The sequence below is a fragment of the Gymnoscopelus microlampas genome (assembly GCF_963454915.1).
Source record: "Gymnoscopelus microlampas genome assembly, chromosome: 7".
Lineage (NCBI taxonomy): Eukaryota > Metazoa > Chordata > Actinopteri > Myctophiformes > Myctophidae > Gymnoscopelus > Gymnoscopelus microlampas.
Genome location: NC_139944.1, coordinates 41,472,928 through 41,488,025, shown reverse-complemented (window position 1 = coordinate 41,488,025; position 15,098 = coordinate 41,472,928). Strand labels below are relative to the sequence as shown.

The 15,098-nt window shown below is 41.5% G+C and overlaps 1 protein-coding gene across 1 annotated transcript; it reads right to left on the bottom strand.

Moving 5' to 3' along the window:
• Positions 1 to 1,522: 1,522 nt before the first annotated feature.
• Positions 1,523 to 14,315, bottom strand: LOC311049492 (cytochrome b-c1 complex subunit 1, mitochondrial-like). The gene is made up of 13 exons (XM_084063093.1): positions 14,198 to 14,315; positions 10,811 to 10,951; positions 9,842 to 9,928; positions 9,344 to 9,473; positions 8,495 to 8,693; positions 6,078 to 6,157; positions 4,538 to 4,653; positions 4,281 to 4,424; positions 3,688 to 3,848; positions 3,482 to 3,567; positions 2,846 to 2,934; positions 2,535 to 2,610; positions 1,523 to 2,254 (listed from the first exon to the last, which is right to left on the bottom strand). The coding sequence occupies exons 1-13, from the start codon at positions 14,258 to 14,260 to the stop codon at positions 2,190 to 2,192; spliced, it is 1,437 nt and encodes a 478-aa protein (XP_083919219.1). The 5' UTR covers positions 14,261 to 14,315; the 3' UTR covers positions 1,523 to 2,189.
• Between the last annotated feature and the right edge of the window lie 783 nt (positions 14,316 to 15,098).

Here is a 15,098-nt window from a genome sequence, read left to right as displayed (position 1 = left end):
CCTTAAATCAGATCATCAAGCTCCAATCTCAAAGCTTTATGGAGAATTGTAGATATAAGGCTGACAAGAGACCAATCTAAATGTGTTTTCTGCAGAAGTGGCTTAAGGACTATGATTTTCTCTCCTAATTTGGAGAACAGATGTTTTCTTTGAGACCAACTCATATGAAACAACAGTGTATGTCAGATGGGAAGCTTTTAAAGCCTTTATTAGAGACCAGATTATTAATGTAACAAATTCTAAGGCTAAAGAAGCATGCTAAAAACCAAAATCTTTGAAAAAGAAAATATTCCAAACCAGCAAGTTTATTAAGGCAGAAACAAACATCCTCTGTTCAAGGTGAAAAACCTGGAAAGATAGTGGTGCATTGAACAGCTACAGAATGAAAGATGATCACTTACGTGTAGGACAAAATGGGGGATTTGATCCTGTAACAATAAACAAGGCTTTTAGACTCTTATGAATAAATACAGTATGTAATATACTGTATATAATTCTGGAGAATATGGCTTATGAATAGTCCATGGCCATCTAATGACGCCTATGTATTTGATACAAGATACATCATGTTCATTATTGATATGAGCTGCATCTGTTAAGATGCCTACTATAAGGACATCTTTATTCTTATCCTATTACGTTGTTCTTTCCATGTCTCATATCTTCTGGTCACGTCATGTGTCCAACACTCGCCTATATGTATTCCCTGTGTGTAATTAACGGACAAGTTGACAAGTCTGCCTATTAGGTACAGGATGAAGGCCATAACCTAACAAGCCTCGCATTATGACTGCATGGTCGGATGAAGACGGACAATGTGGTTAACGGTTTGAAAACGAGAATACAAGTTCTCATCCTTGTGGTCCTGGTCCTGTGTGGTCTCAATAATCTCTGAATTTCAATACAATGTTATTTGTCAGCAAGGACACCAGATACTTACTATACTGATTACTATCACTAACAAAATTATAAGGCATCATCCTTATTTTCATCTTGATGTGGAATATGGTCAATGAGGTAATTGCTTTCTACCAACACTGTACAGTTCAGTAACAATTCCAGGTAAATGTTTTTATACAGTAGCCTCCCTATCTAAAACTATGACGGTTTTATATCAGAATGTGACTGGTCATGTATGAGTCAGCTGCAACGTCACCAACCTATGTAACAAATGCTGGACTTGCATGAAGCGGTTGCACAACTGCCCATAAAGTAGGAATTGCCCGTAGGCGGGAATTATTCTGCAATAGTATTCATGGCTTCTTTCAAATCTCATCTCTTTTGTGGTTGAACCATGTTCTTTGCACTTTTGTTTTATTTCCTCTACATATATATATATATATATATATATATATATATATATATATATATATATATATATATATACACACACACACACACACACACACACACGGTAGGTGGACATTGTACTGAACAAATGCAGGGGAAAACAGTATATCAATTATAAATGAACAGCTTCACAGACACGTGGCTGGCAGTATCATAATGAACAGAAAACCTCAAATGTTTATAGTATTTTATTTTTATCGGAATGAGCTTCTGTTACAGTATGTACAATAGAGGACAGAAACAAAATGTTACAGCAATTTATAAATATATTTCTGCTCCACAATGAATGGTTGTATCCTGTACTGATTGTACCGTGTCCTGACAAACTGCAGATGGACCGTTACAAGTTCAAGTGCCATTACCCCCCATGCCGCTCAAATCCAGAACCAGGTGTTGACAATAACCACTGTAATACAATCAAGTGGTAAATCTTTGATGATCAATCTTTGCTAATTACAGTGAAACTCTACACAGCTCTCCGTCCCACGGTTGATTACTGTGCCAGGGCAAGACAGGGAGGGGAGGAGGCAAAGGAAAATGGATGGCTCTCTGTGGTGTTGAGCCAATGCGTCCCCGGGCAAGACACTTAACCTGTGGGTGCCGTTAAAATAAAATAATCCACCGTTCCTAATAGTTAGGAAGGGTAAATGCAGAGGATGAAATCCTGTTATGTGCAAATGAACGTGGCAATACCTCTACAACAACTAAAGGGGACACAATCTATATTTCTATAGATTCTCAGATCTTCTCCCTTGCAGTGACGTGAGAACAAGCGAGCAGGGGGATGGGGGGCTGGAGCAAACATTGGACACTTATGGAGCAACAACGTGAGAGAGAAGTTAAAACCTCAGCCAATACATGGCACTGCGCACCCGGTTGTAGTCGGGGAGCTGCTCGCAAGGGCCTGAGGGAGAGAGGAAAAGGGGTCACGGTTAGACTGCTCACTGCTATTGCGTGCAGTGTGATTAAACAGAAAATACATTTTTCGGTAGGTGTCAAAATCTCAGCCAATCAGGAGAAAGTACCCATTTTTACTCCTTATATATTGAGTTTTGTTACAGAGAACAAAATACTCTGTCTGTCTGTCTGTGTCTGTGTCTGTGTGTGTGTGTGTGTGTGTGTGTGTGTGTGTGTGTGTGTGTGTGTGTGTGTGTGTTCATTGATCCACTCCTAACAGAACTCACCGACAGCGGCCACAGCCGGACATTTATCATACACATATTTAGAGCAGACGTCACGGACCAACTTGGGTGTCACAGCCTGAAGAGAGAAATGTGGCACAGAAAAAAGGTGCGCGATGGTTATTTTCACAACTGTTTAATATGTCAATTATCTACAGTATATGTGATTCATTTAGACGCTAAAATGACGGTAAAATAAGATTAAGTAAAACATTATGGTCAATGTTCATCACAAGTTATTTGAACCCACAAAGATGGTTTACCTAGCAGTCACAAAACATAACTATTTTAGAATGAGTGTTCTTTTAAGTCACCTCAATCCGTGCGTCCCACTCTGCCAGTGGAATACGGCGACCGTAATTCAAGACATGTCTTCCAATGTCGTCACAGATCGGTGTTGTTCCTAAAAAAGCGATAAGACTGTGTTTAGACTTGTGACTTGCAGAAGCCTGTGTGTGTTTTCTTAAATGGTTGCCATGTACTGTATACAGGCCCCTCTACATAAGTAGGCATGACATAATAGTGGATTTGATATCAAAAGATATCTCTCCAGGTCCTCCATCATGCTGTATAAGCATCCTACTGTGAGCCGAGCATGTTTAGCCAGTGTAATAATGACTGTGTTCGCCAACATTACAGCTAACACCCCTTGTCCAAAAGGAGGGCCAAGCAGTTAGCAAGGTACTGCTCAGTATCAGCCATTATAGGAGGCCGCTCAAATTGGAGGCGGCGTTGTTTCCTTTATCCATGATTTATGTCTGCTGTGTCTGACAAGTATGTCAACTATATCTGTCATATGTCACAATGTTCTGCCGTCTAGGCACTTTGTAACTGGCTGTTTTCCTATTGTCTGACTGCACTGTCAGTGTTTATGTCCTTTGTGTAAGGCATTCTTGTATTTCTGTTTATGTGGAAATATTTCAAATGTGTGAGTTTAAGACTGATCGTACCATTCAGCTGTCCCACCAAGCTGGCCTTCAGAGCATTCTTGCCTCTGGCAACATCACTCTCCGTCACGGTCGTGCACAAATTCATCCTTCATGTACAGTGGCAGATAAAGTGGTCACACATCAGAAACCTTATTATCATCTATAACATAAGACGCAAAACAATGTCTTAAATAGCATATCAGTGTAGTTGTGTGTGTGTTTCTTACCAGGCATTCTGCGACCAGTGCATCATGTCTTCAATGTGCATTCCGTCGCTCACAAAATAGATGCCCAGAAGGCCGGTGTCACCGTAGGATGAATGGAAGGCCTGGAAACTGTGACACAGGTTGTAGTCCACTGCCATGCGGGCTAAACGACTGCTCAGATGCTGAAAACACGACACATGCACTTTTAACCACATCATTAACGAGTATTGAATATCTGTTACACAATAAATGTTTACCGCAGATCCAATGTCAAAGATTAACAGTTAGTACTACTTGTTTGCTATCGTGTGGAGAGTACTAGCTGGGTGGGGTTTACAGAACGTTTACTATCAATACATTTAATTGTGGATGCCTCAAACGCCCACCTAATGTTCTGTCCATGAGTGGTTTAGGTTTTCATCAGTTATCATAAACAGAGATCTACAACGTCACTCAAGAAAACACTCAGCCTTGAGTGGGCAAAGCTTGAACGGGAAACTATACTAATTACATATACAATAGTAAGTAATCTCCTTTTTTCCCTTCGTTGCGCTTTCCTGATCAGCATTAACTGAAAGAAGGGGTGTATCTGGTTATTATTCAATTCTCCTAACCTTTCCGCCACCGTAGGTGATGTCATAACTGCCGATGATGGAGTTGGCCACCATGAGCGGCACAATGTCCGGGCTGGACGCACTAGCTCCCTCCACAGCGATGGCAATGTGCGCCAGGGGCATACCGTCATCACGCATACGGACCTGAGAATCACAATACATTAACAATCTGAGTTCTGTGATGGTGACAAAAATATCCCCCTCGAACATTCTGCATTACGCTCATCACCTCATATTCTCTCTCACACACATCTCACCTCACTGCCTGTAAAACGGCAGGGGGACAGCACAGGGACGGCATCATCCTGATACTCGAAAGAGACACTACTGAAGTGAGTCTTGGCCAAGCTGACCAGCTCATCATGGTTCACACCTGCACAGACGAACACATGCTCATTAAAGTTAATTGAAAAACAGACATCCACAGGCTGCCAGATACAAGACACTAGGGATGTAGCCTGGTTCCAGACGAATCTGCCTTTGCAAAATTGCATGCACTTTAACCCTCGGCAGATTAGGTCTGGCCCCCCTCCATAGAGAATGTATTTCTCTCCCGCAGAGGTTGTGCGGGACCAACCAGGGCCCAGTATTCAAATGTGGGCGGGCTTATCAACAAGGAAGCACTGCTCTGATTGGTTCGTACAAGGAAGCACTGCTCTGATTGGTTTAAGTCTAACCAATAGAGTCCGTTTGGATCTTTTTGTAACCGCCCCTTGGAAAATAATCTATCGTTGATAGGGACCAGACTAATATCCACGCAGTGTGTCGTGTGATATTGTCTGGCCACGCGAGGCTACTAGGGATGTGGATCGTAAAGTTTATAATGGGCCGAGCACTGGACCAGTACGAAGCCCCATTGAAATGCAAGGACTCATTTATTATTAGGACCAGAGCACTGGACCAGTGCGAAGACCTACTTAAATGCAAGAAATTATACATGTTTGCACATATCAAATCACACTTGTGAGGGCCTGAATGTGCTAAAAAAAAGTTGTGCAACTTTGAAAAATTACATATTTCATTGATCTAAAAAATGGGAATGCAGAATGGCTCAACACCGCCCCCTACTGATTCTTTTAGTTGAAGCCCCACATTATGGTTTCACCTCTGTACTGTAAAAGTAAAAAAATCAGTACACACATGTATCATGTCCAGACTTTTAAGAAATGGCTCATGGAGCCATGACCAAATCTCAAAAGGAAGTCAGCCATTTAAAATGTATTGCGGAGTTTTTGTGCATATTACGCCATTTGTAAGGGGTCGTACTTTAACCAAGTCCTCCTAGGAGGATAATCAGATCCAACTCAAACTCCTTGCTCCTTGCTCCTTGTTGGAGCAGGAATAAGACCTGGCATGACCATCATAATGGCAGACCGACTTAAACTTCCGGTTCAAGTGAGGATAGAGGAGCAAGGAAATATCAGGCAAGAGAACTTATTTTTAGCTTGGCTATTTAGCTCAACTTAGCAGTAAGTACAACTGGACTGGACACAAAGTTGGCGTGTGCACACCATGCATCACGTTTACGGCAGTCAGCAGGAAATTCAACTGAAATAAAAAAACGTTATTATTAGGCAGTTGCTATGTTTGTGATTTGAGTTAAATAACATGACTCCCTTCTCATGAGAATGATGACACATTACAGGATTCGCTAGTCTTAAGAGCAGTATTGATCATCTCAGACATTACTGATTGTTCGGTTTCAAGTAATTTGGAACTAGGTCCTTAAAAGAACCTTGACACCCATTCCTAAAAGACAGACACTAGGGTTGGACGGCCAGCAGGAACAGGTCCTACCTCCAGCAGCAGCCAGCACCATGCGGGGAGCCTTGTAGTGGCTGTTGATGTACTCCACTAGATCCTGACGGCTCAGACTCCTAGGTAGAAATCAAAACAAATATATCTTTTTACTCATGCTGGCGATAGAGACCTCAACATGTTTTAGTGCAAGTGAGAATATACAGGGGAGAAATGGCAACATACTGCCAATAATTAAAATAATCAAATATCAAGTGATTAATGACCTATTATATACGACAAGATGTGTTGATGCCATGTTGGTGTTACAGCCAGCAGAATCTTTACATACACAACCATTTTCACCTTAATGGATTTTTTTGGATTCTGCTTTTGCTTACATTTTGTGAACGTCATTGTGCCGTTAATACGTCATGGACGTTTAAATATTGCTGGTACATCAATCTTTTCTCCCATTTTTGGCTAGACTTTTCAACCGATCCACACTTTAAAACACTTTATTTCATACCCTAGTGAACTGAACTGAATCCAAAGACGTCCTCGAAAAATAAAACAAAGTACAGTATGCTTTGGAAAATAGACGGCAGTCATGCCAAGTATACCGTGAGTCATAGAGTCAATGGGCTAAAGATGCCAGACTGCCGGAATGGTCCTTTAATGTAAAGTCAAGTCTTTTGTCTTGCTGAAAGCACTTTTGAGTGCGAGTGTTGATCTATCACACCGAGTGAGTGGGAGTATCTGGGTTAGGGATGTTAACAATTAATCGATTTTCGATTAACTACCGTTAAGAAATTATCCGATTAAATCAAACAATTAACAATTCATTGAAAAAATGTAAACATTTTGAAATGTTCAGAACCCAAGATATGATGATTTGAAGATTTTCTGCTCCATTCACTTCTTGTTTAACTTACTGAAAAAGGCTGTATCTCGGCTCCTAGGCACCTTTTTTTAGGATTTTTTAAAAAAATCTGAAATTAAGATTCTCAGATAAATTAAAAAAAGCCGCTTATCAGTTAACCGGTTAATCAGTCGATAAGGTTATCAATTAATGAATTGATCGATAATTTGCATCCCTAATCTGGGTGTGATCGATCATCTGTGTATCTATTATACTGTATCTATCCATCGATTTACCATCTATATATCTATCCATCCAACGGTCTACTGTATACACACACACACACACACCAGAGGTCGCGTTAGTCCGATAATTGCCGGTTTTGACCGTTTTTTTTATGACAAAGACCGGAAAAAATAAATCTCTCCGGACAATGACACGGCAGTTCATTAATTATCACTGCAAATAAGGCACATTTCATATCCTCTACTTTGCAAGCTCTCTCTCTCTCTCTCGCTCGCTCTTAGCCTGCGTGTGTCTTTGGGAGAGAGAGCGGTAGAAAGAATGTCACACGCTGTTAAGTTACACCTATTTCCTGTTAATAATAACCAGTGTAAAATGTGCTGCATTGAGCGTTAAATGGGAGACACTTTATTGTGAAGGTACAACAGGAAGAAGAGAGTTGTTGTTGCTGCAGCGTAGTTGTTGCTGGTGCTGCGTAGCTAGACTGCGGTCTTGGCAGTCAGACAGAGATCGCAGTCCGGTTACAAGTTACATTTATAAAGTTGTGTATTTAACAGTCAGTCACACACAAGTTGTATCATTACGAGTTAGAATATGTCACAGATACTAGGCTACTACAAGGGCACTTGTGACTCGTGAGTAAAGTTGGCAAGTTGCCCTACAGTTTAACAACAGTTTCATTGAAGATGAAATATCCAACACAGATGCGTAAATACTCTCCACAACAGCTATAGGCTACTGCAACTATGGCATCGAGGTGAAACACGACGTTAATCATAATCGTGGACCTATTTTTAACTCTATGAGGTGGACACGTTAAAACGTTACCAATTTGAACTGATTAGCTCTATGAGGAGACGACAAGGTTCGCACAACTCATCAACTTTCCCACGGCTGTCTCAACTAGACGCACGGACGGCATCCACAGTCTAACAGTATAACCACCTGTGAGTGAGAATAATCTATAATTTATTGCCTTAACAGGTCAGCTGAGCCACGTTATGAAGGACTTTATCTGAAATGCCCATTTTTTTGCATTGCCCTTTGATTAGAAAATGCATTTTAAACACAATTGATTATTGAGAAACCATTACGCACGCAGCATGCGCAAATGGTAATGTAGGTAATTAATGTATTTGTGTAAGATGACCCTGCTATATAAAATGTGTATAGTATGATGGTTCATGTTCAAATAGCTCAATCCAAAGTGTTAGGCTGTATTTACGCACCTGCTTGTCATTATTGCATAACATTAATTATGACCGTTATTTTTGTCAGATGTCCGGTAAATTTTAATCCTTCCGGACATTGGGACCGGCAGATTAAAATCCTAGCGCGACCCCTGACACACACACACACACACATACACTACCTTGCGTTGTTGGAGGGTCCTAGGACACTGTGTCCCAGAGGGGTGCCCTGGAAGGCTGTGGCATGTAGCAGGTCCAGGCACACCTCCTGCAGGTTGCCTTCAACCTCCTCTAGCTCCCGCAAGACCACACCCCTCTGCTGCTCAATGTCTGCCTCGCTCAGCGAACTGCTCTGCACCACCTCAGACAGCAGCTCCACGGCTAAGAACAAACAAAAAGGGGAGGACATATAAATACACAGAATCTCTGCATATCTGTCCACGGGACAGATTGACTTCAAACATGCCGTGTGCATCGAGGTCCCCTGGACGTGATGTGTCAAGTGGGAGGTCGGGTCGGTATACCCACTATATCTTTATGCATCCGTCCGTCTGTGTCCCTTTTATGCCCATCAACGACGTCATAGTACCGACGTACTCAAATCAAACTTTATTTGTGAAGCACAAACAGAAGGTTAACCCATTGAGACCTGAAGCCGATTCTACATGTCTCCTAAATCTCAACAGTATTCTTAAAAACGTATGTTTCTATATCAGTGGTGCTCAATCTTTTTCATGTCAAGGACCCCCAAAATTATGTGTATTTTGCTGCGGACCCCCATCAAAATATTTTGTTCCAGGGACCCCCAGAAGCAAAGATTTGAGTTAAAAATGTTTGCTTTAGAAATATATATATATATATATTCAAAGATTTGCACACATTTTCACGATCTTTCAAAAATAGCAGATCTACAAGCTCATAGCCCAAAGTGTAAAATAATGCTTTTAGCTCAAATCTAAAAATGACACAGTTCCAGGTCTTAATGGGTTAAATCTTCATGTTGTTCTACACTAGATGGGTAATACTCTCACCTTTGGGCAGGTCTTTGGCCAGGGTCTTCATGTAGTATGCAGTGTGCTCCCGGGAGGTGTAGGCACTCAAGTGAGCACCCATGGACTCCACCTCCTTCTCCAGAGCGGACTGGGGGTAGTTCTTGGTACCCTAGAAAAGGCAAGGAATTTATACAGAAATTGCAAAACGGAAGGAATGACATGGATATAGAAAGACAATGCAGTGTAAAGCGCCTTTAATTTATTTTTTAAATGTACCAGTGATGATGTCAGGTTTTCAATATAGTGGGTCCTGGGACCCATGCATGGTCATTTGCATTTGTTTGCGTTTTGTTTTTGCTTAAAAATAAAGTAGTGTTTAACTTTTGTGTTAAAAAATGTAAACATATTCTGCATCCCATGACTGGATTTGAAGTTTAATGCGTCCCTACAGATTTTAAGACACAGGACGCATCACCAAGGAACAAAAGTCATATTTCTGAGTGATATATCTAGGACAACTGTTTGTAAGACATCTACCTTAAAAGCCATGTGCTCCAGAAAGAAACCGGCTCCATTGTTCCTCTCACTCTCATAGCGACTGCCAGCACTGATCCACAGACCAACCTGAAACAGAGTCAAAGGCGTTATGAGTCAACACATTCATTCAATATTAACTCATTCAGTGCCACTGGACGTCTAAGACGTCCGTTGATATAAGCCCTGAGTGCCACTGGACGTCTAAGACGTAAAAAAAAAAGAAAGAAAAAAAAATCTATATACATTTCTTTTTTTTGGGGGAAAAATAATGTTCAGAACCAAAGATATGATGATTTGAAGATTCGCTGCTCCATTCACTCTTTGTTTAACTTCTTACTGAAAAAGGCTGTATCTCGGCACCAAGCACTTTTTTTTACAATGAATTTTGGCTGTGGCACTCAGAGCCAAAATTCCATAAATAAGCTGGGCACTGAATGAGTTAACTGTACATCCATGATCCATCACATGAAACTGACCCACACCAACAGACATTATGGCAAAGCATTTTGAATGCTCTCCACAGCCCTACCTGAGGTAGGGCTGTCACGATCATGGAATTGTACTTGACGATTAATTACCACACAAATAGTTGTGAGTCACGGATTAATTGTGTTTTTGGCATTTAACATTGGAACATATAAATAAAAATCACATTTCTGTTTGCCTTTTAGGCTTTATAAACAAACGTTGCACTGGGCAGAAATGACAAATAAAGAAATTACTTACATATTTAATAACGTCATAATTTAAATAGATCTACAAGCTCACAACATGTCACAATGTAGCATGTTGTGAGCTTGTAGTTCTGCTATTTTCTTGTAAAATGCTTGAATATTTTTCAACATGAAAACGACTATGCAAAGTAATTCATCTAACAAAAATTGGGATCAGCTGATTATAAAGTAATTGTGACAGGCCTATTGAGGTCTACAGCACGTTTTAAATGGTTGGTATAACTGTAGTTCTTACCGTGCAGGTGCCATGTCCGGTCTCCTCTGAGGCGATCCTCAAGCCATTGTCCAGGGCAGTGAGGCGGGTTTCTGGAGCTCCTACCAGGCTCTGGGCATAGCTAACTGATCCTTGTCCACGCCTCAAAGACAGGAGGATGGGCTAAAGTCAGAAATACAGAGGCTAAAGGTTAATACACAATGCCACTGAATTAACAGCAATGTAATCCATAGCCGTGCATGGCGGCAGAAAGACAGTCTCATCTCTGTTCATTGACAGCTCGCAGTCACGTTACTATAGTAACCCGACACTGTCTGGCACTGCGTTACAGCCCAATGTATACTTCGTCGTATGATGGGGTTGTGCGCCGGAAATAGCAGATCTACAAGCTCAGTCACAACACGTTGCGGAAGCGACACATTGTGAGCTTGGAGATCTGCAATTTTTGACCCGCTGTACGGCAAAGTATACATCGAGCTCAAAGGACTGGGGAGCTGTTCTCACATCAATTCCATTTTCTCACGCCAATATATCGGCAATCACCGATTTTGGGGCCGACTGTGGCTGATAGGAATATTTTGGCATCTCGCCCAACCTTACCGCATAGCGGCCAGGGTCTCTAGTGAGTTCAAATTTGTATTGCAACATGTTCGTGTTTTCACTTGAGTGTTCTAATTTACATTTTCTTTTGAAAACCGGACGGTTGGTGAAACCGTCTGGGCACCTAGGCTGGTAATACAGACTGACAGCGTGTCGCGGGTTCAACACCCGATCCCGACGGCCTTTACCGCATGTCACTCCCCATTTCCTGTCAGCCTACTGTCCTATCAATAAAGGCATAAAAGCCAAAAAAAAAATCTTTTTTTTAAATAGATAAGTGGGTTTGTCAGTGAAATTACCGTAGTCCCCGTTTCTTTTACACTTCAGTTGGTGACATCAGTGATGTAAATGGCAAAACTATTAATGATGAAGAGAAGGAAGTACTAAAGTATACTGTTCTATATGCCACCAATTTGCCAGTCGGAGTGCAGGGGGAACAGAGAAAGATGGTACACAGTACACCAGGTGAACAAAATAGAACAGCTGTGTGTGTGTTCTGATACCTTCCTCGGTCCATTTGGGTCAGTGGAGTGAGGCTCAAATTGTTAATTATATGCTGTGCAATTATGGTGAACAAGTGGCCTCGCACGACACATGATCGTCACTGATGCGAGCGTCATTTGACGCTTTCTATGTGTTAGGGCCTTTGGGTTAATAATAAGGGTTTTTTAATCTCTAATCTACACCAGCAACTTCAAAACGAGATACCTTGCCTGGTGTTATGTCCATAGGAAGAGTGGATGACCACAGGCCACCATTATCAAAGCAGCTACAGGGAAAATGAAAACATAGGCCTCTGAGCAGCTTTAATTAATGTAATTTGTTAAATAGTAAATACATCCCCAGCTACTTCTACGTTTAACAGACATCATAACTCTGTGTTTAACAGACATCATAACTATGTTTAACAGACATCATAACTACATACAACATAACTCAACAGACTGTCTTCCGCACGTCTCTAATGAATACAGTGGTTCTCAAAGTGAGGTCAGGGGATCCAAAGGGGTCCTTGGGGTGTTCTAGGGGGTCCCCAGCTAAATTAGGGACAGTTTAAACATTTAAGGCCTATTTCAGAAATAGTGAAAATAGCAAAGTTACAAGCTCAGTCACAATGTGATGGGACGCATTGTGAGCCTATGATATGCACAATATAGGGACGCCAGGTTGAAAGTGGTTACTTCCACAATGACTTCTCCAACTAGAAGGTAATCCAATGAGATAATCAATATACTGTAAGAATGACTATATTCAAGGGGCACGGTGGCGCAGTCGGTAGCGCTGTCGCCTCACAGCTAGAAGGTCCTGGGTTCGATTCCCGCCAGGGACGCTGTGGGCGCTGGGGGCGTGTCTTCTCCTCCGCGTCATCAGCGCCCATACCCAGGGTGGGGTTGGCAAAAGGGCCTACTCTGTGTGGAGTTTGCATGTTCTCCCCGTGTCTCCTAGGGTAGTTAATACCCTCACAAAAACATGTAGTAATCCTGGTCGCTATACCGCCTCCCCCATGACAGCCGGGGCGCCTGATGGAGGGGAAGGGAACTGGTTGGAATAACGTGTTCCTTCCACGCGCTACGTCCAACCAGGGAAACTCCCCCCTGTCAGGTGACAAGAAGGTCAGTTGGCTCTCATGCACTGAAGGAAGCATGAGCTCGGCCCTGGCCTCCCTGGCTGTGGGGGACTGGTGTAGCGCTGGTGTAGGGCTGGTGTAGCGCCCAGGATCACTTAGGAAATTGGCACCGGGTGAAAAAAATGGGTTACAAAAATCGCGGGATAAAAAAATATAGGAAAAAAAAAGAATGACTATATTCAGATCATATGGTTCTCTCTCCCCACATACAGAACAGACATTTGCAGAATTATGTACAAACAACATAAGTGAACAAAAATCTTCTTCAGTTATGTTTTCGAATAGGGGTCCGTGGCTCAATGTGTATTAACTTAACATGAAAATGTTTGAGAACCACAGATCATTTCAGAACTCCCATAGTTTAACAAATCCTCCCATTTGCCAGAAAAGTAGTCACACCTTGAAATGACATTTCACACAATCATTTCATAAGGTTGTGTTTTAAATGAGAAAGTCACGTTATGATTAACGAGTGATGTAAATGAGAAAGTCACGTTATGATTAAAGAGTGATGTAGACCATTGGTTCTCAAAGTGGGGTCCGAGGACCCCCAGGGGTCCTTGAGGGAGTTCCAGGGGGTCCCCAGCTAAATGATAGATTAGGCACCAAATGGACCCTTATGGGTCTGTAACTCTGAGTGTACAAATGGACACTAACGGATCCATTTGGTTCCATTTGTACACTCTCAGAGTTAAATTGACAAACTTGAACAGTAACAGTTTCTGTTACTATCGACATCTGTTAGGCACAAGAAGTCACCTAGATGGAGTTGGCTAGATAGCGTTAGCTAAGGTGTGAGAGTGGGAGGGCAGATCAGATGAGGACAAGTGACAAAGGTTGGCGTTAACAAACAAAATAATGACATGAACGCGATTAAAGCAATGACCTGCCGGTCTGCATATCGCACACAAAAAGGGTATTCGACATGTCCGAAGTGACTGAGACAAGAGCAAAACACCTTCCTTCACAGTTGACCTTGTGTTGGCTACCGGCTAACAAGCTGATGCTAACAACCCGGCTTGCAAAGCACTGATGTGATGCTAGACGGCTAGGCTAGCAGCTAAAGACTTTAGCAAGCGGTTCCGTCTACTTCGCTAGACCTTTTATAGAGTGTTTTCCTGAACCAGACACCGAACACAATCAACTAACAAAAGGCTCGCGTTGTTATTTTCTTAACTTACGTGGCGGGATTTGTTGAGGGTTCGACCCAGAGTGCTGCCGACTCGGCACACGGACGTCGCCATTTCTACTGTCTGGCTTAGAGAGTGGTCCTGTCAGAGGGTCACGTGGTTCTCGCTGAGCAGCAGTAGAGCTGGAGCTGTGACTGCGTTGATGACTCGTTGATGACGCAGCAGGGTGAAAGATTTTATTTTTACTTTTCACACTGGTGACTGGACAGTGTTAAGAAAAAAAAACACATATTTAAACAAAGATGATATTGATTGTATATTCTTTACACCTATGCTATCAATACACATGTTTTTTTTTATGCTTTTAAAAAATAATTTTAAAAAAATGTTTGAAGTTGTGAATCTTTGTTTGAGAGAAGGGTGTTTTTTGGCAGAGTGCAAGTTTAGATCAACCCAACTTAAAAAAGAAAATAGTGTGTTAATGTGTTTTCGTAGGACATGATTTGTCCCAATTCTCAAGAATGGGTGGTATATAAAGTGCTGAAGTGGTTAATGTATGTTTTGTAATAAAGTAAAAGTAACTAGTAACTAAAATGTTCAAATAATTGTAGTATAGTAATAGTACAATATTTGGATCTCTGACATGTAGTGGAGTTGATGTAAAAGTATTGAAAATTGAGTACTCAAGTAAAAAATACCTCAAAATTGTACAGAACTTGAGTAAATGTACTTAGTTACTTTACACCACTGTGGATGGATGGATGGATGGATGTTTTTGTAGCCTATAGGCCTATTTCATGTTAAAAGTTAAAATGAGGTGGTGTTCTTTTATAGAGAAAAGTAATTGACAAAACATGCCCCCCTCAGCATTAGAAAGACATAATGATATCAGTTACCAGAACTAGGGACGTGTGTTTTCAGTAAGTCTAACATGGTTAAATTTAGTTTGAAG

Coding starts and splice junctions, on each gene's coding strand:
- LOC311049492 (XM_084063093.1), bottom strand. CDS start 14,260: ATGGCGACGTCCGTGTGCCGAGTCGGCAGCACTCTGGGTCGAACCCTC. Junction 9,929..10,810: donor CCGGACATGGCACCTGCACG/GTAAGAACTACA, acceptor ACTCTGTTTCAG/GTTGGTCTGTGGATCAGTGC. Junction 2,935..3,481: donor CTTGGTGGGACAGCTGAATG/GTACGATCAGTC, acceptor TCGCTTTTTTAG/GAACAACACCGATCTGTGAC.